Below are 22,764 nucleotides of genomic sequence, written 5' to 3' on the forward strand. Positions count from 1 at the left end.
AAGCCCTCCGGGACGTCTATTATGTCGTCTATGAGGGGGTTGCCTGGCAACCCGGAGACCCAATGAGAGCTCGCTCCTCCTTCCGCGAAGCCCCTCCCCTCTGGAAGGCTGGCTGGGCAAGAAACCCCCTTTCTTCCCCCTCGCGTGACTGACAGGCTGCCCTCCAAGCTCCACCCAGGGCTCCTCTCTGCGCACGCGCAGGATCCCCTCCCTGGCTGCTCGGCTCGCTCTCCCTCCCGCGCATGCGCTCCTCTTGCCCACAGAGGGGGGTGGGGTGGGGGTCTGTGACGCGTGCGCAGTTGCGATGGCGGCCAGAAGGTCTCCCCTCAGGAAGGCGGTTGGGCGAGTTTTAGTGGCCCTTCTGGTAAGTAGAAAAATCCCCCCCTCTCGTGTGTCCCTGGGAGAGTTGGGGGTGAGGGTGGGGGGTGGGGGGGGTCTGAGTTTCCCCCAAGAGGATTCAGGATGGCGGGCAAGGCGTCTTTCGAGGAGGGGCGGGAGGCCTAAAACGTGGCCCCCAGAGAACCCCACCCCCACCCCTCTCACTTTCCGAGTTTACAACCTCCGTGTTAATGGTTCAGCTCCGTTTTACACACACGCACACACACTCACACAGAAGGGCATCCCTCCGGCCCTGCCAGGAAGGTCAAGAAGGCGCGCTCTTCCCCCCCCCCCCGGTCTTCCCGCATCGTCTTTCCCCCGCCTTCCCCCCCCAACCTCCATCACACACGCCTACGGACTTCTCTCTCTCTGGGCAGAATATCCCCCTTCTCTCTATAATATACTGGTATAGATATATTGGAGGCGGAGTTAGTTCGAGGCCCCTCCTGTCAGCCTCTTCCTTCTTATATTTGCAGAACCTCCTTTCGCTCCTGAAGGGAAACCACCTCGGGCGAATCCCCTCAGAGAAGGAGGCTCCGAACGGGGAGAGCCTTCCAAGGGGAGGGAGAGCCTCTCCCCCCCGCCGCTCGCCTCAGTTCCCCTCCTGAGGGGAAAAGCGACCAACCCCCCCCCCGCGCCCGCCCCCCCCCCGGTTCTCTTCCTTCCCGCCCTTTTTCTCCTCCCCTCCCCCCCTCAAGGCCAGCGGTTGGAGAGAAGCCCGGAAGGAAGGATGGCGGGGGGGGAGAGAGAAGAGGAGACGCCCCTCCCCCATTCTAAGCGGGGGGGGGGGCGGAGAGAGAGGACCCTAGAGCTATGAAGGCGGAAGAGGCGCTGCTCTACCAGGAAGCGGGCCCCCCCTGCTCGCTCCCTCTCCTCCCCCCAACTCTATGGAGCTCCCAGGATCTTCCCCCATCGGGTCTGGGCAGGAGGTGGGCAACGGCGGGGGGGGGGGCTCGGAGGGAGGGACAAAAGGAACCTAGATGGCAAATCTGACCCCCCCCAAACACACCCACACCCCATCCCTTCGGGGGGGTCTCTCTCTCTCTCTCTCTCTCTCTCTGGGCAAGTCGAAAGATGGCAGGGAGCCTTTCTTCTTGCAGAAGGGAGGGGGTAGCCCCTCGTCAGTCTGTGCAAGAGATGCAAACACACACACACACACAAAACGGCGGCCCTCCAGCTCTGCCAGCCTGTTGAACTTTTCCCTGCCAGGAAGGCCAAAAAGGCGCACTCTTCCCACCCACCCCTTTCCCCCCCACCTCCATCACATGCTTACGGGCTTCTCTCTGGGCAGAATATCCCCCTTCGCCCTTTCTATATATATTTGAGGCGGAGTTACTTCGACGCCCTTCTTTCAGCCCGTGTATTATATATGCAAAATGAAACGTTAGCGGTGAGGGCAGAAAAACTTGCCTCCCGCTCCTGAAGGGAAACCACGAGCAAATCCCCTCCGGTAAAAGGTAAAGGTTCCCCTTGACAATTTTTTTGTCCAGTCGTGTTTGGTGCTCATCCCCGTTTCCAAGTATTACTATTAATAATAATACTTGTCACATTATATATATATATATACACACACACACACAAAGATTATATATACAAAATGAAACGTCAATGGTGAGGGCAGAAAAACCCCTCTTGGCAAAGAAGCGCCTCCTTTCACTCCTGAAGGGGAAACCTCGGGCAAATCCCCTCCAGTAAAAGGTAAGGCTCCCCTTGACAATTTTTTTGTCCAGTCGTGTTCAATCCTAGGGGGCGGTGCTCATCCCCATTTCCAAGCCATAGAGCCAGCGTTTTGGCCAAAGACAATCTTTCCGTGGTCACATGGCCAGTGTGACTTAGACACGGAACGCTGTTACCTTCCCACCGAGGTGGTCCCTATTGATCTACTCGCATTTGCATGCTTTCGAACCGCTAGGTTGGCAGGAGCTGGGACAAGTGACGGGCGCTCACTCCATCGCGTGGATTCGATCTTACGACTGCTGGTCTTCTGACCCTGCAGCACACAAAGGCTTCTGCGGTTTAGCCCACAGGGCCACCACTTGCTACTGATACCTCCCGACAATCACAAGTATCCTGTTCCTGCTAGTTCAATGGCAGTCTGTCCGTTCTAAGGCATCCATCTTGTGTTACATCTGAACACAATACGTCATGTCATAGATTTTAGTTAAGTTGGAAAAATGTATCTCGATGTTTTAATCTTTAGGTAAAGGTAAAGGTTCCCCATGACAATTTTTGTCCAGTCGTGTTCGACCCTAGGGGGCGGTGCTCATCCCCGTTTCCAAGCCATAGAGCCAGCGTTTGTCCGAAGACAATCTTCCGTGGTCACGTGGCCAGTGCAACATAGACACGGAACGCTGTTACCTTCCCACCAAGGTGGTCCCTATTGATCTACTTGCATTTTTTCATTTTGCATCCTTTCGAACCGCTAGGTTGGCAGGAGCTGGGACGAGCGTCGCGTGGATTCGATCTCACGACTGCTGGTCTTCTGACCCTGCAGCACACAAAGGCTGCTGCAGTTTAGCTCGCAGCGCCACCACAACCCCTCAGAGGAGGCTTCAAACGGGAGAGCCTGAAGGGAAGGGAGAGCCCCCCCCTCACCTCAGTTCCCCTCCTGAGGAGAAAAAGCGACCAAACCCCCCCTCCAGACCCCGGCCCCTACTCTCCCCCCCACGGGCAGTTGTTCCCTGGGGCGCCTGCCCCCCTGTGGTATTCTCTTCCTTCCTGCCCTTTCCCCCCTCTCCTCCCCCCTCTTCAAGGCCAGCGGTTGGGGAACCCCGGAAGGAAGGTGGGGGGGCTGTGGAGAGAGGACCCTAGAGCTATGAAGGTGGAAGAGGCGCTGCTCTAACAGGAAGCGGAAGCCCCGGAGGTCACCCCCCTCCCTCTCCTCCCCCCCATGGGGCTCAGAGGATCTTCCCCCATCGGGTCTGGGCAGGGGGTGGGAAATGGCAGGAGCGGGCTCGGAGGGAGGGAGGGAGACCGGGACGTCGCATAAGCTTTGTGTGTGTGTGCAAGTGCGGGTGCAGAGGCAGAGAGGCGGTCAATTCCTGCAAATCTCCCCTAAAGCTGGCCTTTTCCTTCTTCTGGGTGGGGGGTCGGGTGTGTCTGTGTTCAGGGGAGGGAGAGGGGCTGTTTTGGGGGGGGGGAAGAGGATTCCAGATTCCCCTCCGAGCAAGGCACCCTTGGGGGCAGGGTAGAAGTGTGGGTTGGTCCTGGGTTTTCCTGCATGGCGACACCCCCCCCACACAAAAATTTTGCACCTTCTCCCCGTGGATTTTCAAAGGGGAAGGAGAGGAAGGGGCCTGGCTCTCTCCCCACCCCCCACTCCAGACAAAACCTCAAAGGACCCCCAAGGGGAGGGGGAAACCCGACCTCAACCATCCCCACTCCATTCTGTCAAAACTTGAAAACGTTATTTTTAAGCCTGCAAGTCTTGGGGGGGAGGCGAGCCGAATGAGGTTGGAAGGATGGTGAGGAAGGGGGGCTGCAAAAGTGTGGGCGAAGCAAGAGGGTAATGGTGGGGTACCAGAAATGGGGTTTGCAGGATAGGGGGCTGATCTAGGCTCCTGGAGGGAGGAGGGAGGTAGGGAGACCAGGATGTTGCATATGTGGGGGGGGGCAGAGACAGAGAGGGAGTCATTTCCCACAAAAGGAGAAAAGGAACCGAGAATGCAAATCTCCCCCAAACAGACCCCCGACACACTCACACACACCCGCCCTCCCTTCGGTCAAGGCTGGCCTTTCCCTTCTTCTGGGTCCCCTCCAACAAAGGAACAAAGAAGCCAAGGCCAAGGAGGGAGGGCAGGGCCTCTGGGGCCCTGATCCCCAGGCTGTGGATGGAGAGGCTCAGTGTCCGGTGGGGGGGGGGCAGGCAGTGTCCAGCCTGGGGGGGGGGGAAGGAGTTGAGATCATGACAGGACATATGAGGAACTAGGTGGGCGAGACGTGTCAGGAAAGGCTCTTTGAAACAAGACTTTTTGTGGGGGGGGTGGGAGTTCTTTCCACCTCCCTCAGGGTCTGTCAGGCTTCAGCGCCTGTGAGAGTCGGTGCATTTCGGGTGGCAACTCTTTCTGCAACCGGCTAGCATGTTTGGGGGGAGAAATGAAATGACAGAACGAGGCTATTCTGGTGAAGAGATACCCTTCCAGGTCACCAGAGTTGTTCGTTTTCCATTCTGACCGGACGATTTCTGTAGCTCAAGGGAAGCCGCCGTCATTCATTTCTGAACCAGAGACGCTGCCTGTTTCTGTCAGCCTTTAGGCCGGATGAAGGAAAGGGAGGTCAACCTTGGGAAAGCTGATTTCTCCAACGCCCATCTCCTCTGCGGCCCTTTTGCCAGGACCTCCGTGTCATGCAGGAGGTGCTGTTTTCTCCTTTTTTTAAGACCAGCACTTCCACACACACTCTGCCCATTTGCCTTTTAAAATCCATAGGACTGTTTTTACTATTCTGGGCGGCCTGAGGCCCTCTGGCCAGGAGAAAAGGGGGCTACGAATGAGAATTCCTAAATTCTGAAGGAAGAAACAGGTATGTTTGCTTTGTCCAGTTGATTAGGCAGGACAAAGAAATCAAGGGCCTAAAGGCTGCCCAGAATGTTTAAAAACAGGAAAATTGTTGAGCTGGAGAAGTTGAGTTCTTTGCCTTCAAAACATGCTGAAGGGACTGATGGGCAGCCGGAGCCTGAGGAACAATTCATTAAGACTGAGGTTGCAAACTCCAAAAGTGGGGTGGGTGGGGGAAGGAAGTGCTACTAAGGCAGAGGTTTCTGCCCCTGAGCCCGGTCATTTCCCTGGATGTTTCTGTTGGGAGCCTCGGGGAGGGTGAGGCATCTCCCTCTCTTTTGCTCCACCTCTTCTTCCTTCCCTTCTCCTGCCCACCCCACCCCCCACGTCCTTCTCTCCTTGCACTGAGGCTGGGGAGCCCCTCCAAGCACTGTCCCCCCATAGGTGTGGGTGGCTGTGTCAGGGTTGGTCTGGGACTTTCTTAAAGGAGATCCTGCCTCCCCCGACACAGTGCCAAAGCCTTACCGAGGAAAGGTGTTCCTGTTATCCCACACTGCTGCTTTTTCTGGCCACCTTCGCCTCTAAAGGACCTTGAATGGAATTACTACTCGTTTCTACTGGCCCGGTGTTTCAAAATCAGCCAGGCGTAATTGTCCCAGCTGTCCTATTTGCCAGGAAATGGGGCATGCGACTCACGTTACTGAAGCTGAACTTCAGAGTACGCCTGTAATTTCCAAACCTTTTAAACAAACAAAGTTGGGACGTTGTGGGGCCTTTTCCACCCAGTAAGACTGTGTTTTCTCCCTCCCGCTTCCAGTGGCCTTTGAGGAGGTGACCCCGTATTGCCCCCAACAAGATCCTCTGGATCAAGGCTCGAGATCTCTGCGCCAGAATCTCCTACTGGGAACGAGGTCTCTTCAGGTAAGGAACCCGTTGTCCCCTGGGCTGAGACTGTGAAGGATGATGGTTGGTTGCCCCAACGGTTCTCCCTCCTCAATAAATAAATTAATGGGAGGGGAGAGAGATTTTATTCCTTTGGCTGCCTGAAGCTTCTTTGTTAATTTTTCCTGTACTGCTGTCTGCCTTCTTTCACTGTGTTCGGTTGTAGCCGAATCCCCTTGAGGACTCCTCCAAAATTGATCAGTGGCTATTCTGGCCATCTAACATGTGGCTTATAAAAGGATCGTCAGCCACATTTTCCTGATCTCCCCCCCCATGCGCACACATGTGATTTTTGTATAGAATGACATTTCCAAGAAGAAAAGGTGTGAAAGGGAGACAGAGAGGCGCGAAGGAGAAGAGCCGGCCGGAGAAAAGGGAGGTCAGGCCAGGCCCATCATCCACCCCCTTTGACCCTTTTCTGGCTTGCTAGCTGGGCGCATCTCCATGGGTTTCTGCAGATGCCCAGGTCCCTTGAGGCACATCTTGTGTGTGCGTGCGTGCGCGCGTGCGCACCTCCCTTCATCTTGGGGGAGGCTTCCCTCCCTCTCAAGCAACTGGGATGGAGGCGCTCCTGTTTCCCTCCCTCTCCCCTCCGAGTGTTGAGCAAAAAGTGGGGGAAAGGCCTCGGAGGGTGTCACTGTGCCTGCGCAGTTGGGAGGGACGATGGGGGGCCTCACTTGGAAGCCATTCCACCCCCCTCTTAAGGAGAGGAAAAGAGGCACCTCTGGGCAAATGGAGGCATCTGAGGCGGTTCTCCTCCCTCGGGGGGGGGTGTCCCTGAAATTTTCTTGGACAAAAGAGCCCTGCCTTCTGTTCTTTCCCTCCCCAGGAGGGAGAGGGAGAGCTTTTTCTGCCTTTTGCAAGGCTTTGGTGCAGGCAGAAGTTCGCTTTTTTCCTTTTCTTCTCTCCTTTTCTCCTCTTTTTATATTTTACCGAAGTGTGATCCTCAGGGAAACAAGAGTCTGAGTGTCTAAAGAAACTGTCTTCGCCACAGAGTGATGTGGGTTATTTTGGCTCTTCGGGTGTCCTACCTGGTCAGGATGGTGTGCAGGGCTTAAAGAACATAGTCAATAGTATTTTGTCCCCAAATAAGGGGATAAGTGGGAATCTAGGGTTAGAAGTTTTGTCCATTTCTGCACCTTCTAGGTTTTAATCAGCCTAGGGTTGAAAAGCTGGTGAAACTGGGAACTCAAGTTGGCCCCTTCCCCTAGTGGAATAGCACCTTTAACCTGGTGGGAGTGGCTTATCTGACATGGCGGGAGTGGTGGAATCATTTTAGCACTTAATCTTGTTGGGAATTAGCAAAAGAAATTACCCTGCAGAAAATAGATATAAAACCTGAAATGGCATTATTGAATGTAATATCAGGAATTAATGATAATAAATTGAAGCATTGTCTAGCTTTAGGAACATTGGCTTGATGAAAAAGATAGGATTGTTGTGATCGGGTTCATTAAAGATCTGAAACAATTCCTCCTTTTTGGCAGGAAACGACAACTGAGTCTCTTTTTGAACATGAACAGATTTATTTAGTGTAACATTAGGTGAATCTATAACAACTTCTACTGGTTCAAAACAAATAATATTGGGTAACTGTCCATATTGTGAGGATGACAACTCTGTCCTGTAACTGACAGGTATTTCTTTTGTTTTCTGACTTTTTACTACTTTTGAATAAATATTTTATCTTTTACCCAAGTATGCTTCTTGGGAGCAAGGGTGAGAGTGCCTTAGCCACGAGGGCTTTGTTTGCTGTTATTGGTTATTTGGGTTGGAAAGGCTGGTGTGCAAGGGACAAAGTACCCAGTTAAGGAATTTTAAGTAAGTAGTTGGAAATCTCGGGACAGAAGATAGCCCATAGTTCCCAATCACACCCTTCTAGATCTCACCTAGTCTAGGTTAGACAGTTAGGTGATGCTAGGAACTACAGTTTGGCTCCTTCCCCTCGTGGAATGGCTCCCCGAAGGAGACGCCTTCCTGACACATGTGTTTACCTCTCTGAGACGGAAACCTTGAAGAGGGCTTTGGGCAGATCAAACGAAGCTCCTTCCCAGGCAAACTCTGAAAAATGTGGTACTACAAAATCCATTTCCTCACATAGTGTATAGGAGTTCTATCTCCTTGACCAGGCTTCCTATCCCTTTGAGAGGAGGTCTTGAGGGCCTGTATTGTGTGTTGGGCTCGCGAGACAGGTTAGGGATTCTGTTGGTGTACCGCCCACCCTGCTGCGTACCAACAGTCTCCCTGCCTATGAGCTGACGGAGGTAGTCTTGGACCTGGTGTTGAGGACTTCCAGGCTGTTGGTGCTGGGGGACCTCAACATCCATGCCAAGGCTGCCTTGACTGGGGCGACTCAGGACTTCATGGCCGCCATGACAACCATGGGGCTGTCTCAATGTGTCATTGGCCCGACACATGAGAAGGGCCATACCTTGGACCTGGTTTTCTCAATGGGACTGGAAGATGGTGGTCTGGATGTGGAGGGGCTGGTCGTGACCCCATTGTCATGGTCAGACTACTTCCTGGCCAAGTTTAGTCTATTAGCTTCTACTTCCCTCTGCAAGGGTGGGGGATCGATTAAGATGATCCGCCCTCCGAGACTAATGGATCCAGATGGTTTCCTGAATGCTCTGGGGGATTATCCGTTTGATATGGTTGGCGCTCCTGTTGAAGCTCAGGTCACCCTATGGAATAAGGAGATGACCCAGGCGGTTGAGACGATTGTGCCTAAGCACCCTCTCCCTGCTCGCCGAGCCCAGACAGCTCCGTGGTATACTTCTGAACTGCGGGCGATGAAGCGAGAGGGGAGACGGCTGGAGCGCAGGTGGGAGTCCGATCGAACACGACTTAGAGCCCATTATCGGGCCTATTTTGTGGCAATACAGCTGGCGAAACAGTATTTTTCCAGCCGTATCGCTTCCTCAGAATGTCGTCCAGCAGAGCTGTTTTGGGTGGTCCGGGATCTTCTTCAACCGGGAAATCCAGTGAGGTCCCAGACTGCTCATCAGCTTGCTGTGATGATTTGCTATCCATTTTGAGGGGGAAATCGCTCAGATTCGCAGTGGGTTGGACTCCACTGTTACTGCAGAATCAGAAGATGTGTCCAGTGTGCCGTGCTTAGGTCAGGTATTAATGGATGAGTTTCAATTGTTGAGACCTGAGGATGTGGACAGGGTGCTTGAATCTGTCTGTTCTACCACCACTCCACTCGACCCTTGCCCATCTTGGCAACGGAAGAAAGCAATCCCTTGGCTACGGCTACTTAACCCATGCAAATCAAGAGGCTTCTTGATAAAGATGAATGTTTTCTTCTATGCCAGGGGTTCCCAACCTTGTATCCCCAGATGTTCCTGCACTAAAACTCCCAGAAGCCTTTACCATTAGTTCTGCTGGTCAGGATTTATGGGAGTTGAAATGTGTTTTTGCTGTTTATCATAATCAAAGTGCTTAGGCTTTGGGACAAGATGAATTATAGTGTTAAATAGATGAATATGTAAGTGGCTGTGAAGGAGTGAGTCTGAGTGTGCCGTCCTCCGAGAGAAAGGAACAGTCAGAGGAGAGTGGCTGCGTGGAGGGCGTCCTGGTTGAGATACAGCAGGACGAGGGAGTGAAGAGGAAGCCCACGGAGGTCTGCTTGGCAGATGAAGAAGGGGTGGAGTTTGATTTAATCATGTGGGAGGACATAAAAGAGGGGGAAAAGGCGCGGGAATTCAGTTGGCTGGGGGAAGGAGCGCTAGCAGGATATGTAACCCGAGGGGTTCAGACGGAGCCCATGCTTGGGGCTGAGGGTTCTGGAGACTTTGCGCGCGATCTTCCTAATTGGGGACAAGGACGAGGCATATCGCCCGAGCCATTACCACCTGGTCGTAGCGGCCGCGTATACGACCCACTGGAATGGATAGTATCGGTCTACCCACGGAATTTCCTTGGTGGCCGGAAGGTGATCAGGCCGGGGCCCGAGTTCCAGCAGAGGCCATTGGAGGGAGATTGGGCCCGCCACCCCTGTTGCGGGACGGTGTGTGCGGTAAGAAGTGCCCCGTTACGACAGATGACGGATCGGGAGCGTTTTGGCCCGGCCCCCTGGTAGACTTCAGCGGGAGTGGGGATCCGCGGCCCCCTAAGCGTTATCACTTGTTGTCTGATGATGTTCTAAAGGACCCATTTGATCCTGTTGAGTTACGTGTTCGTTCTAATAAACTTGTTAATTTTGAAGAAGACTCGCCTCCGCGCCTGTTTCCCGCCTTTACCACTCAGCCCCCCCCGGCTACCGTATCCACTTGTCACAGTGGCACTGACTTTAACCTGGGAAATGGCATCCAAGTTACCTCCAGAGCCTCAGTTAAAACACCAACAAACTGAGATCACCCACCACTTTGTCCTTTTGCCACTGACGATATTCCAAAACAATATTCTTGTAACTGGCTAGGAGGTCGCCTTTTACCATATCGATAGCCTTGCCTGATTTTCTTGACTGCTTTGACTGGAAAGGAGCTTCGGGAACAGGCATTGCTTAAAAACTGCACCACTCTGACATAAGCACTACTTAGGATGATGAAGAGTTCTGGAGGACTCCAAAGCTTACACACCAGGCTGGAATTTCAGTTGGCCCCAATGAAGGAAAGCTCACCCACTGGACAACCAACCTCCATGTGCACGGAACAGACCTCCTCGCTCTTTGCTTTTTCATTTACTTTCTTCCAAAGCACACCGGGGTAAAGATGACTTGGAATTTACAAGATGTATTTAAAATGTATTCGGATAGTTGAGGAACGAGATAAGTCAAAAGATAAAGGAATATAAAACATGAAACATTTTTTTGGTTTGGCAGAAGTGGATTATTTAAAATCAAATAGATCCCTAAATTATATTTCCTATTCCGGATCTTACCAATAAAGATTTTGGGTAAGTAGTTAAAATAATGGCAACTGATGATTCATACATATTGCAATAATAATAAGAAAGCTAGGATTAATAAGAAATGTTGGTAGATATTACAAAAAGAAGGTCGTCAGATAACCAGTATTAAATGTTATTATACAGCAAATCAATTGAGATATATTTCAGGTATTATAACCAACAATAAGGATTTAATATGAAAATGTTTAAAAATGCATGGAAGGGAGGGAATTTTGGATAAAAATATTTTTCAAAGAAAACATTGGAGAAGAGGTTAAGAAGATTGATAAACCTGTTCTCAAAAAATACTATATTTTTCCATTTATAAGACACCTTTCTTTAGAAGACCCACACAGACTCTTTTCTAAGCCAAAAATAAAAAAAAAACTTAGCTTTGAGTATTTAGCCTCTGGGTTCAGAATGCTCGGACATTAGGAGTCCCTGTGGCTTCTGAGCCTGCAGTCTCCACCTCCAATGAGCTGTGTCCCAACTGGCTTGTAGAGCATCAGCTGATGTCAGTTCCAGGGACACAGGTTGTGGGGAGTTCCAGCTGGGCTTCCCCCCTCCTGTCTACCCCTCCAGGGTGGGCTGGGGGAGGGGGAAGGGTGGGGGTGGAGAGGAAAAGGGGCAGAGGCTGCCAGGTGGGATGGCAGCCAAAGGGGATTGGGTCAGGCCTCCCCACTGACCCATCTTCTCCCCCCTCCAAGCCCCATTCCTCTGGGCCCATTTCATATCTCCCCACCCCTTACACCCACCCACCCATTGCAGCCTCCTCCTCCTCCTCCTCCCCCTACCAAAAAGGCCTCCTCCCCACTTGGGGTTTTCCAGGAATTTCCCCCAAGCTTTGGAATAAAAGGGTTTTCGGGGGGGGTCATGCTCAGACTTTGGCTGGAGAAGGTGGGGGGAGGGAGAGGCGAGCCTGAGTGGACTCACCAAGAAAAACACACAAACACACACAGTATACTCTCAATACAGTAGCATAGAAATGCCTGGTTCTTCATGAATTTTATATATGTGTGTGTTTGTTCATAAAAAAGAGAGAATAGGTTCATTGGTAGCCTCTTTAAAACTCAATTACGATTATTATTTTTGAGGGTAAATCCTTATAAAACAAAGGACAGCTTCTCTCTCTTCATTACTTGCTTTTCTTTCATCAGTTAGCCTTAGAACATCCATCCCGTTCTCTATTTACACTAATTTTGTAAAACCGTCTATTGCACAATATATACTTATTTTCATTTTTTTAGCACAAGGTTCCACATCTATTTTGTGATATCTTTTAATTAACGATGAAAGTAAAAAAACATAAGTGGCACTTCACAATGCACTGCACTTATTATCTTTTCTCTATTTTGCATTACATCAGCATTTTGTTGTTTATTCTTTCCAGTGGAAATCAGCACAAAATTGAATGAGCTCTTTGATGGACCCTAAGCTGACCACTTGAAAGAAAGCTCTTTCCACATTCCATGCATTTATGTGGTTTCTCCCCAGTGTGGCTCCTTTGATGTAACTTAAGGTCACCACTCTGACTAAAGCTCTTCCCACATTCCATGCATTTATGTGATTTCTCCCCAGTGTGGGTCCTTTGATGTAACCTAAGGTTACCACTCTGACTAAAGCTCTTTCCACATTCCATGCATTTATGTGGTTTCTCCCCAGTGTGGCTCCTTTGATGTAACTTAAGGTCACCACTCTGACTAAAGCTCTTTCCACATTCCATGCATTTATATGGTTTCTCCCCAGTGTGGGTCCTTTGATGTACCCTAAGATGACCGTTGCAACTAAAGCTCTTTCCACATTCCATGCATTTATGTGGTTTCTCCCCAGTGTGGCTCCTTTGATGTAACCTAATCTTACCACTCTGACTAAAGCTCTTTCCACATTCCATGCATTTATGTGGTTTCTCCCCAGTGTGGGTCCTTTGATGTGACCTAAGATGACAACTCTGACTAAAGCTCTTTCCACATTCCATGCATTTATGTGGTTTCTCCCCAGTGTGGCTCCTTTGATGTAACTTAAGGTCACCACTCTGACTAAAGCTCTTTCCACATTCCATGCATTTATGTGGTTTCTCCCCAGTGTGGGTCCTTTGATGTAACTGAAGGTCACCACTCTGACTAAAGCTCTTTCCACATTCCATGCATTTATATGGTTTCTCCCCAGTGTGGGTCCTTTGATGTACCCTAAGATGACCGTTGCGACTAAAGCTCTTTCCACATTCCATGCATTTATATGGTTGCTCCCCAGTGTGGGTCCTTTGATGTACCCAAAGATGACCGTTGCAACTAAAGCTCTTTCCACATTCCATGCATTTATGTGGTTTCTCCCCAGTGTGGCTCCTTTGATGTAACCTAATCTTACCACTCTGACTAAAGCTCTTTCCACATTCCATGCATTAATATGGTTTCTCCCCAGTGTGGGTCCTTTGATGTGACCTAAGATGACAACTCTGACTAAAGCTCTTTCCACATTCCATGCATTTATGTGGTTTCTCCCCAGTGTGGCTCCTTTGATGTAACTTAAGGTCACCACTCTGACTAAAGCTCTTTCCCCATTCCATGCATTTATGTGGTTTCTCCCCAGTGTGGCTCCTTTGATGTAACTGAAGGTCACCACTCTGACTAAAGCTCTTTCCCCATTCCATGCATTTATGTGGTTTCTCCCCAGTGTGGGTCCTTTGATGTAACTGAAGGTCACCACTCTGACTAAAGCTCTTTCCACATTCCATGCATTCATGTGGTTTCTCCCCAGTGTGGGTCCTTTGATGTAACCTAAGATGACTACTCTGACTAAAGCTCTTCCCACATTCCATGCATTTATGTGGTTTCTCCCCAGTGTGGGTCCTTTGATGTGAAGGCAGATTTCTTCTCTCGCTGGAACCCTTTTCACATTCCATGTTTTTGTATGATTTCTTCCCAGGGTGAGTTCTTCAAACTGAACTAGCGGCACTGCTCTGAAGCTGTCTCCACACTTCTGGCATTTAATCCGTTCCTCCTTTAGCTCATGGGTTTTTTCCAAGCTTTTCTTCCCAGCTTGACACTTTACTGTTTTCAGGGACAGAAGAAGAGGCTCTGTATAATTCTGGCCATCGTGTTTGTTACCTGATAGAGAAAAAAAGATGTCTTGAGAATATAGCACAGAGCAGAATCTAACTGGAGGTTAAACCAAAGAGTTTGCTCTGTCTTTGACTCCTTTGAAAGTTATTTTAGGAGAGATATATCTATGCATCCAGTGATTGTGATTTAGTTTGTAAAACAGACATAGGGTTAATAAAAGTAGCAGATCACACATTGGTGAATATGGATTTTAAGGGTACATGTGATTATAAAGAAGCTAGGAGGTGGAGGTTATGTACAGGAATTTTATGTCAAAATATCCATACAGATCAGGTCACTGAGAAATACAGTAAATTTAGGTCTTCAACATACTCACATAGGAATGGACGTTTGATCAGTTAGGCAGGGTAGAAATACAATCAATCAATCAGTCAATCAATCAATAGGAAAGCCGAAGAAACAAACTGTGTGTAGGTCAGGCAGATCCCGAAGCTGATTCACTGGGAAAGTTTGAGGCTGCCGTAGCCACGGGCAGGCACCTGGGATTGTAGGGGCTGAAATTTGTTTAAAAGCAGCTCAGGCAGAGCATTCGTTGCTGCGCCTTTGCTTAAGGGCAGTCAGGCTGACAGTGGGATCCTGAGCAAAAAAGTCATTATATATTCTGTACATGCTGTTATGAAGACTTTAAGCTATTTAAGTTAAACGTTTAAATACAAAGTATTTTTCTAATTACATTTGCCTGTCATAGTTTTTTGCATCCGGAGAGAAAGACAAAGCATGGAGTTTCTGTCAGCTCGCTCTCATTCCCTCCAGAGGGGCAACATCTACGCTTCCACCAAGGCCACTGTTTGTGTCCACGTATCAAAAGTGTTCTTGACATTTTACAACGTAAACATATATTAGACAAAACGGAGAAAGATATGACGGAAATATGGAAGATAATTCATAAGAGAGGGTAGTAAGGAAAGCCTAATTTGATGTACTATGAAATGTGTAACAAAGGGTTGCTACCTAAAATTATTATTTTTTCTTTAGGATGAAACCAATAAAGGAAGATTTGACAGACTGGCAAAACATAATTAACAGATTTTGAAATGGTGATGAAAAAGCAAAGATTAATAAAAAGTACTGGCATTAATACCAGAAACTAGGAGGATTAGGTTGACCAAGGAGAAGGGAACTAGCACCTCATGGGATTTGGAGACTCTTCCTCTCTTAATGCAGCCTAAATAGAACTGGTCTTTTTTGCAGCCACATCACACTATTGGCTCATCTTCAACTTGTGATCTAAGACGATTCCAAGGTCCTTCTCGCTCCTAGTAATGCTGAGCAAGGTATCGCCCGTCTTGTAATGGTGTGAAATAGTACGGGAAACCATGGAACCCAGAGATACTCCAGAGGCCAAGAGGTCAAGGAGTGGAGCAGGACTCACCCCGCAACCACTACCGTTCACTAAGCGACATCCCACAAGGGGAAATCCCAGAAGCTGACAGTCTGACAATCCACCGCTTCTCTCACAAACTGAAGGCAAAGGTCAGGGCTGTTTTTCAGCAAGTGTGGATGGCAGTGGATGGCAGGGAGCAGAAGAGAGGGTGTCCTGGGTAGACCATCTTCACTGCTCCCAGTCCTGCTGTCAATATTCAGGCTGCCCTTTCCTATGGGGAGCCTGGCAACGTTTTCTCCTGCTGGCAACACATGTGACCTTTTTTTCGAATTGTGGCTACAGAAGCACAATATCCCACATTCAGACTGTCGGGTTATATAAAATAAGCCAAATAAAACAGAACCTGAATTTTACAGCCATGAACACTCGGTACAGAGACCATGTACACAGTGTCAGCAGGTGTGCCCGACAAGGACACGGGAATACACAATTTAAGGGTGACGATGATGTCAGGCCTCTGACCACCGGCTGGACAGTGTGGGATAATCTATATGGCCACTGGGTGATGACTTCTTTCTCTTGGCTCATCCAGAGGGTTGTGGACTTTTACGCTGTTGCTGCTGTATATGAATGGCAATAAACTTAATTGCTAGGGTTCTAGTGCCTCTGCCTGATTTTCTTGACTGCTGGGACTGGAACAAGGAGGTTTGGCAACAGGAGCTGCTGAAAAACAGCACCACTCTGACATAAGCACTACTGATGCTGATGAAGAGTTCTGGAGGTCTCCAAAGCTTACTCACCAGGCTGGAATTTCACAGTTGGCCCTAATGAAGGAAAGCTTACCCACACGACCACCAACTCCTATGTGCACAGAACAGACCTCCTTGGCCTTTCCTTTTTCATTTACTTTCTTCCCAAAGTAAAGATCACTTGGAATTTACAAGATGAAATTAAAATGAATTTGGATAGGTTGAGGAACGAGATAAGTCAAAAGATAAAGGAATACAATGGTGCCTCGCAAGACGGGCGCTCCGTTTTACGACGAAACTGCTTGACGTCGACTCTTTTGCAATCTCAAAACGATGTTTCCTATGGGGGAATTTCACTTGGCGATGATCGGTTCCCTGCTTCGGGAAACGATCTTCAAAAAGCGACAATTTTTCCACAGCTGATCAGCGGTTTCAAAATGGCTCCCCGCTGTTTTCTGGGACGGATTACTCAGAAGACAGCCACCAAAAATGGCCGCCCCTATGGAGGATCTTCGCTGGACAGTAAGTTTCCAGCCCATCAGAACACATTAACTGGGTTTTAATGAGTTTCTATGGGCTTTTAAATTTCACTTTACAATGTTTTTGTTCTACAGCGATTTCGCTGAAACAAATTAACATCGTAATGCGAGGCACCACTGTGTAAAACATGAAACATTTTGTGGTTTGGCTCTCCTCCATCTTTCCCTCTCCAACAATCCCCACATGCAGGAGTGAATTCTTCACTTCACCCTCTTGGATTCCAGAAAAAGAAAGGAGACATTCAGGGGAGGCCCCATGCTAGGCTGTCCAGGGTTGGAATCTCACTGACAGCACCTGCTCTTGGTGAACACAGGGTTGAGCCCAGCAGGACTGGGAACCAAAAAACCTCTGCACATGTTCTTAGAGGAACTGCTGCAGACAGTAAAACTGGGACCCACGCAAGCCGGGTTCGAACCTGCACTCAGCCATAGAACTGACAGTGTGTGCTTCCTTTCACAGACCAGAGGTTGCCAGAACTGGGCAGGAAGTTGACAGAAGGAAGTTGACTGGCTGGAAGGAAGTTGACAGAAGAGACTCAAAGTGAACTTCAGAATATGGGGATTTCACACCAACTCAGTCTCCTTTGCACTGTCACGCCCCATCTCGGTGGCCCCTCTTGCCCTCACCAGGCACCATGGAAGGTCTGGTAGAAGACGCTCTCCGAACGCTCCCGATGCTTCCTGCAATTGGGCTACAATTCTCTGAAATACTGATGTAATTCAGGATTAGCGTCCTGCTAATGACAGGGTTACTGTTTAATAAATAAACAAACACAGTGATGTTTCTGTTCCCAAAGAATGAAAGAGATCTCACCTGCTATTCAAGTTTTTGGGGGGCTTCAGAATTGGATTCTTGTCTTTTAATCCAGAGAAACGCCGGAGAGCATTAGCTCAGTCTCAGTCTGTCCTTGGGAGAAAAGGGGAAAAAAAAAACCCCAATCATTCTGGAGCCTTCTCAGATGGATAAAACCAAAATCTTTCCCTTAGCATAGAAGCCTTTGTTTGTTTTTTGACAATCTGGAGAATTCAATTCTTCAAAAATTACCTCCAGGTTATGAGTTGGGGGGGCTGGAATTGTGTGCTTCTATACCCACGATTCCACAGATTCACACAAGGGGGGCCCCCGGGGGGGGGCGGTTGCTCGGGTCCTTCCTGCCCCTTCCGAGCCCTGACCTCCCGTCTCTCTTCCCACAAAGACACAGAGAGAGAAGGGGAAGAGGAACGGAAAGGCCCCTCCTGGGACCCCCCTCCCACCCCCGAGCGAGTGGGAACCTCTTTCTAGGGACCCCCCCAACCCCCACTGCTTTCTACTCCCTCCCCCCTCCCTCCCCCCCTTCAATAAAGGCCCCCAATCGCCCCCACCTCCCTCCAGATCCTGAAGTGGGAAAGGCTTGCGCGGGAAAAGAGAAAGCGGGGGAGGGAGGGAGGGGGCACGGCCGCCACTTCCGGTTCCGGTGGGGGGGGGACGCAGCCCCGGAAGCAGCCCCTTCTCCCACTCCTCTACCATTTTCGTAGCTCCACGTTCTCCCCTTCCAAGGATGGAGACTAAAAGTGACCGATTCTGTGCCCCGCCCTCCCGTCCCCTGGTTAGGAGGGGGAGAACGTAGAGCTATGAAAGTGAGAGATGAGTGGGGGAGAAGGAGGGGCTGCTTTCTTCTCTCTCCCCCCCCCCCCCACAAGGGTCTTCTCCTTCCGCCTTCTCCTCTCCTGACCCTCCATCGAGGTGAGAAAGGAGGGGAGGGAGGCCCCCCTCGATCTCCCGCAAGGAAAGGTTTTTTCCATTCGCTTTATCCATAAAAGCCTCCAGGATGATCTTTTCTCTTTCCTCCTAGGAAGGGGGCGAGACTGAGCTGAATTCCCTTTGCCTTTTTTTGGGGGGGGGGGCGAAAACAAAGAACCAAATCCAGGATCCCTCCAACGTTTGCAAGGTCAGTGAGATTTCAAGAGGTGGCTGAAGTAGCCTTGCCCCCCCCCCCCCCCTCACTCTCCTCTCAGTTTCCCTGGCCCGGCAGGGATTTGAATCCAGGTCTCCTGGTTTCCCGTCTGGGACTCCATCCATGACACCACAGTTCTTCTTTGAACATGTGCAAAGTGCGGGTGTTTGGGGGTACGGTTTTCTTTGTATTTCATTTAGGTGTATTTTTTAAATGAAACCTCAGTCCTGCTCACCCCGACCTGATGCTCACCAAGGGCAGGTCCTCTTGGCAAGAGGCAAACCTTGGTCGTCCTGAGTTGGGGTGTGTATGTGTGTGTGGGGGTGTTCCCCTTCAAGGCTCCCTTCTTCTTCCCCCTCGACAGACAAGCCAGACTGGGGGGTTTGGCTTTGCACCCTCCACCTGTACTTTGAACCCCAATGACAATTGATTAACAGGGAACGTCATTTCTGTGCCCACCTTCTCCTTCATTGGGAGGGGGGAAAGGGACAATAGACCAAGGCTGAACCCAAAGAAGATGGGGGGGGGTTCCTCCATCTGGGTGCCCCTGAGGTCTGTGACTTGGGTGGTTCCCAACGCTTGCTGGGCCTCCTTCTGGACACGAGGCTGCCAGTGGACAACCCGGTGGCGTCTGCGGTCCGATCCGCCTGCATCCCTCTTAGAGCGGTTGCGCAGCTGCACCCCTGCCAGGACGCCCTGTCACTCCCCGGATTGGTCCAGGCACGGATATTCTCAAGATTAGACTCCCGTAATCCTCTTTCTGTGGGGCTTCCCTTGAGGCTGACACCGGCCGATGCAAGATGGTCTCCTAAGTCCACCGCTCTCCCACTCCAGCCGTCTCCTCTGGGAAGGCGATTCCACAATTCTGCGTGGATGATGGTTATTCCGTTCGACATTCTCTTTTTCCTCCTCTGCTATTTGCATCCACTCTTCCTATATATTCCGGCTCCATCCTCTACTCTCCCGTTTGCCCCAGTAGAAAGATTGAGCGAGGGTTCCTTCCCCTTTCTACCTCTTCTCTTGGTCTCATCATCCTCCCCCAGATAGGAATCCACGGGTTCTCCATCTAGAAACCTTCCCACCCTTCTAGCAAGAGCTTGCTCTGTTCCCCTCTACCGTTCTGGCCTCTCACTTCTCTCTCTCACTCGCTCTCTCTCTCTCTGCTCCTCGTCCTTCTGACTCCTCGTCTCCTTCCATTTCTCTTCCCCTCATGTCCGACAGGGGTGGGTGAGTTTCCCCTTTTCCTCTTTGTCCCCTTTCCCTTCTTTGCTGCCTTGGTCTCCCTCCACTTTCTTTGGGTCGGGGGGGTAGGACCGTCTTGCCCCCTTTCTCCCAATGGGGCTCTTGTGAGTCTCTTCTTCCCCCTTTTGGGATCCTGAAGAGGGAACTGAAGAAGGAACTTCTGCTTTGGGGAACCAAAGTAAGGATTTAAAAATTACGTAAGAAAGGGAGGTGAACGTTTCAGCCTGGACTTCTCAGGACTTCACTCCCAAGCCTGGAACAGAAGTCAGCAGATGGGAGTGAGGCAGAGCGATGCCTCCAGCTCCCTTCTGGGTTTTCTGTTTCGCCTATTTTGGAGTGCTCCGACCCTGGAGGCATTCAAGGAAAACTTAGGCCATCCCCTGGCAGATCTGCTTTGACAGTATTCCTGCCTTGAGCAGGGGGCTGGACTTGGTGGCCTTCTGGGCCCCTTCCAACTTCACTGTTCCATGATTCTATGGTTCTACGTGTGTTTGGCCTCTTGGCGGCATTCCTAAATAGGCCACCTGCTAATGAAATTTAACAAGGAGAAGGGAAACGTCCTGCACCTTGAAAAAAAGAAACCCGTCACCCAATTACATGATGGGGTATCCTTGTCTCATCAACACTATAAGCAAAAAAAAAAAAAGAGAGAGAGAGAGAGAGAGAGAGAGACATCTTGGAATCATCACAGATGACAAGCTGAATAGGAGACAGCATGTGATGCAGCTACAAAAAAAAAGGGTAAATGCTATTTTAGGCTGCAGTAACAGAAGTATAGTTTTGAAATCCTGCAAGGTGCTAGTCCTCAATTCAGCACAGTTTTGGCGTCGCCTTGAGTATTGCGTCCAGGTGTAGATACCACCCTTCAAGAAGGATGGTGACAAATTGAAAAAAATGGAGTGGTGGGGCTGCTAGAGAACACGTCAATGTAACTGTTTAAGTTACATTGTTTACCAGTTGCTGCCCGGGCCCAATTCAAAGTGCTTGTTTTGACATATAAAGCCCTAAACGGCTTGGGCCCTGGATACCTGAAGGACCGCCTCCTTCCATATGAACCTACCCGGCAGTTAAGATCTAGCCAGGGGGCCCTTTTGAAAGAGCCATCCCTCAAGGAGGTAAGAGGAAGGGCTTGTAGACAAAGGGCCTTTTCGGCAGCTGCCCCCAGATTTTGGAATGCCCTCCCGACTGAGATTCATCTGGCGCCGATGTTGATGACATTTCGGCGCCAGGTTAAAACCTTCCTGTTCCAGAAGGCTTTTAATTGAAATAATATGAACTGTGGGTCCTGATGGCAATTTTTAGAGTATTTATTTTAATTGTATTTTAATCATCTTATCTTTTATTGTATTTTAATTGAATTTTAATTATGTAAGCCACCTAGAAACCTTTGGGTAGAGTGGGCGGCATATAAGTCAAATAAATAAATACATAAATAAAATGTCAGGTCTTTACCTGCAACCTTATTTCAGGGATTTTCCCACAGGAAACACTTGTAGTCCAGGTAGATAAGATAGGAGATGAAGCTTAGGAAGAGGGTGAAATGGGTTGTCTGGAATCATGGGATCACCATCCATTGTTTTTTTCTTTCTTTAAATCATTAGCTAGCCTAATCAAAAAAGGACAGAAAGAAAACCTAGCTGCCCAAATGGGAATCCAGCACCATTTTGCTAAAAATGCTGTAGGTGGAAGTGAACTTGATCTGAGGAAGCTCTTGAAATTCAATACTGGGGAACCCTTACAGACGTCCCTAATGATAGGTGATCATTTTGTTAATTGCCATAATGTTCTTACCTTGTGACTCTTGTAATGAGCAAACACTTTCAATATTTGATTTGCATACAGTGGCAGGATGTGACTAATGTGACGCAGGATGTGACGCAGATTCCAATTTGTCTCCTAATTCGATATTTATTTATTTATTGTATTTATACCCCGCCTATCTAGTCATTTCGACCACTCTAGGTGGCTTACAACATAAAGCATAGTAAGTTTTGAAAAAAATTATAACAATTAATTAATTAAATGATTCAGCAAGATGGGAAAAATACAAAATAAATCAAATAAAGAGAGAAAAAAGGAAAGAGGACAGGAATTAACTGGCAGGGAAGGCCTGCCTAAACATCCACATTTTTAATTGGTTTTTTAAAGTACCCAGCGAGGGTGCAGCGCGAATCTCCGGAGGCAGGTTATTCCAGAGACGAGGAGCCACTGCCGAGAAGACCCGGTTTCTAGTTCTTCCCTTCCGGGCCTCCCTCGGCATCAAGCTCCTCAGCCTCACCTCCTGGCTCACACGAGCGACACAGGTAGAACTAGTTGGGAGTAAGCGTTCCGCCAAGTATCGAGGTCCCAAACCGTTTAGGGCTTTATAAGTAAGCATTAACACTTTGAAGTCGATGCGGAAACGGATGGGCAGCCAGTGCAGCATGGCCAGAGTAGGAGAGATATGTTGGTGTTTTTTCACTCCAGTAAGGAGTCTGGCCGCCGCACTCTGCACCACTTGAAGTTTCCGCATCAGCTTCAAAGGAAGCCCCACGTAGAGCGCGTCACAGTAGTCTAATCTAGAAATTACGAGCGCATGTACTAAGGTAGTGAGCGCCCCCATGTCTAGGTAAGGTCGCAGCCGGGCAATCCGCCAAAAGTGGAAAAAGGCGGTGTGGACTACCGATGCCACCTGCGTTTCCATGGTGAGCATCGGGTCCAGGTGTACCCCCAGGCTGCGGATCCCACTCTTCATGGCCAGGGCCACCCCCCCCAAACATGAGGGAGTTTCCCAAGCCACCATCCACAGGGCCACCCACCCTCAGAACTTCCGTCTTGTCCGGGTTCAGCCTCAGCCCGTTCTGCATCCATTGCTGTACGGCCCCCAGGCAGCGCTGGAGGGACAGGACGGCATCACCTGCAGTTGGTGAAAAGGAAATATAGAGCTGGGTGTCATCAGCATATTGATGACATGATACTCCACACCCCCTGATGACCCCACCCAGCGGCCTCATATAGATGTTAAACAGCATTGGGGAGATGATCGACCCCTGTGGAACCCCACAACTGAGATTCCACGGGGCCAAAATACTCTCCCCAAGCTGCACTCTCTGGGGGCGGTCCTCCAAGAAGGAACGGAAGCAGGCCAGAGCCAAGCCACCGATAC

General features: G+C 49.7%; 1 protein-coding gene and 1 long non-coding RNA gene across 3 annotated transcripts; one reads left to right on the forward strand and one right to left on the reverse strand.

Moving 5' to 3' along the window:
• Window positions 1–223: 223 nt before the first annotated feature.
• LOC144585019 (uncharacterized) lies at window positions 224–17,231 on the forward strand. 2 transcript variants are annotated; one of them, XR_013539524.1, is made up of 3 exons: window positions 224–364; window positions 5,692–5,795; window positions 16,904–17,231. It is a non-coding gene; the product is annotated as an uncharacterized LOC144585019 (long non-coding RNA). The 2 variants fall into 2 exon arrangements; XR_013539523.1 differs by lacking the exon at window positions 16,904–17,231 and adding an exon at window positions 14,807–15,004.
• On the reverse strand, window positions 11,764–17,716 carry LOC140702913 (uncharacterized). Its single transcript, XM_078382462.1, is given in 3 exon segments — window positions 11,764–13,816; window positions 17,258–17,350; window positions 17,489–17,716. A coding segment is annotated over 1 exon segment (1,503 nt). The 5' UTR covers window positions 13,612–13,816; window positions 17,258–17,350; window positions 17,489–17,716; the 3' UTR covers window positions 11,764–12,108.
• Between the last annotated feature and the right edge of the window lie 5,048 nt (window positions 17,717–22,764).

The sequence above is a fragment of the Pogona vitticeps genome, chromosome W (assembly GCF_051106095.1).
Source record: "Pogona vitticeps strain Pit_001003342236 chromosome W, PviZW2.1, whole genome shotgun sequence".
In the NCBI taxonomy this organism is placed as follows: domain Eukaryota; kingdom Metazoa; phylum Chordata; class Lepidosauria; order Squamata; family Agamidae; genus Pogona; species Pogona vitticeps.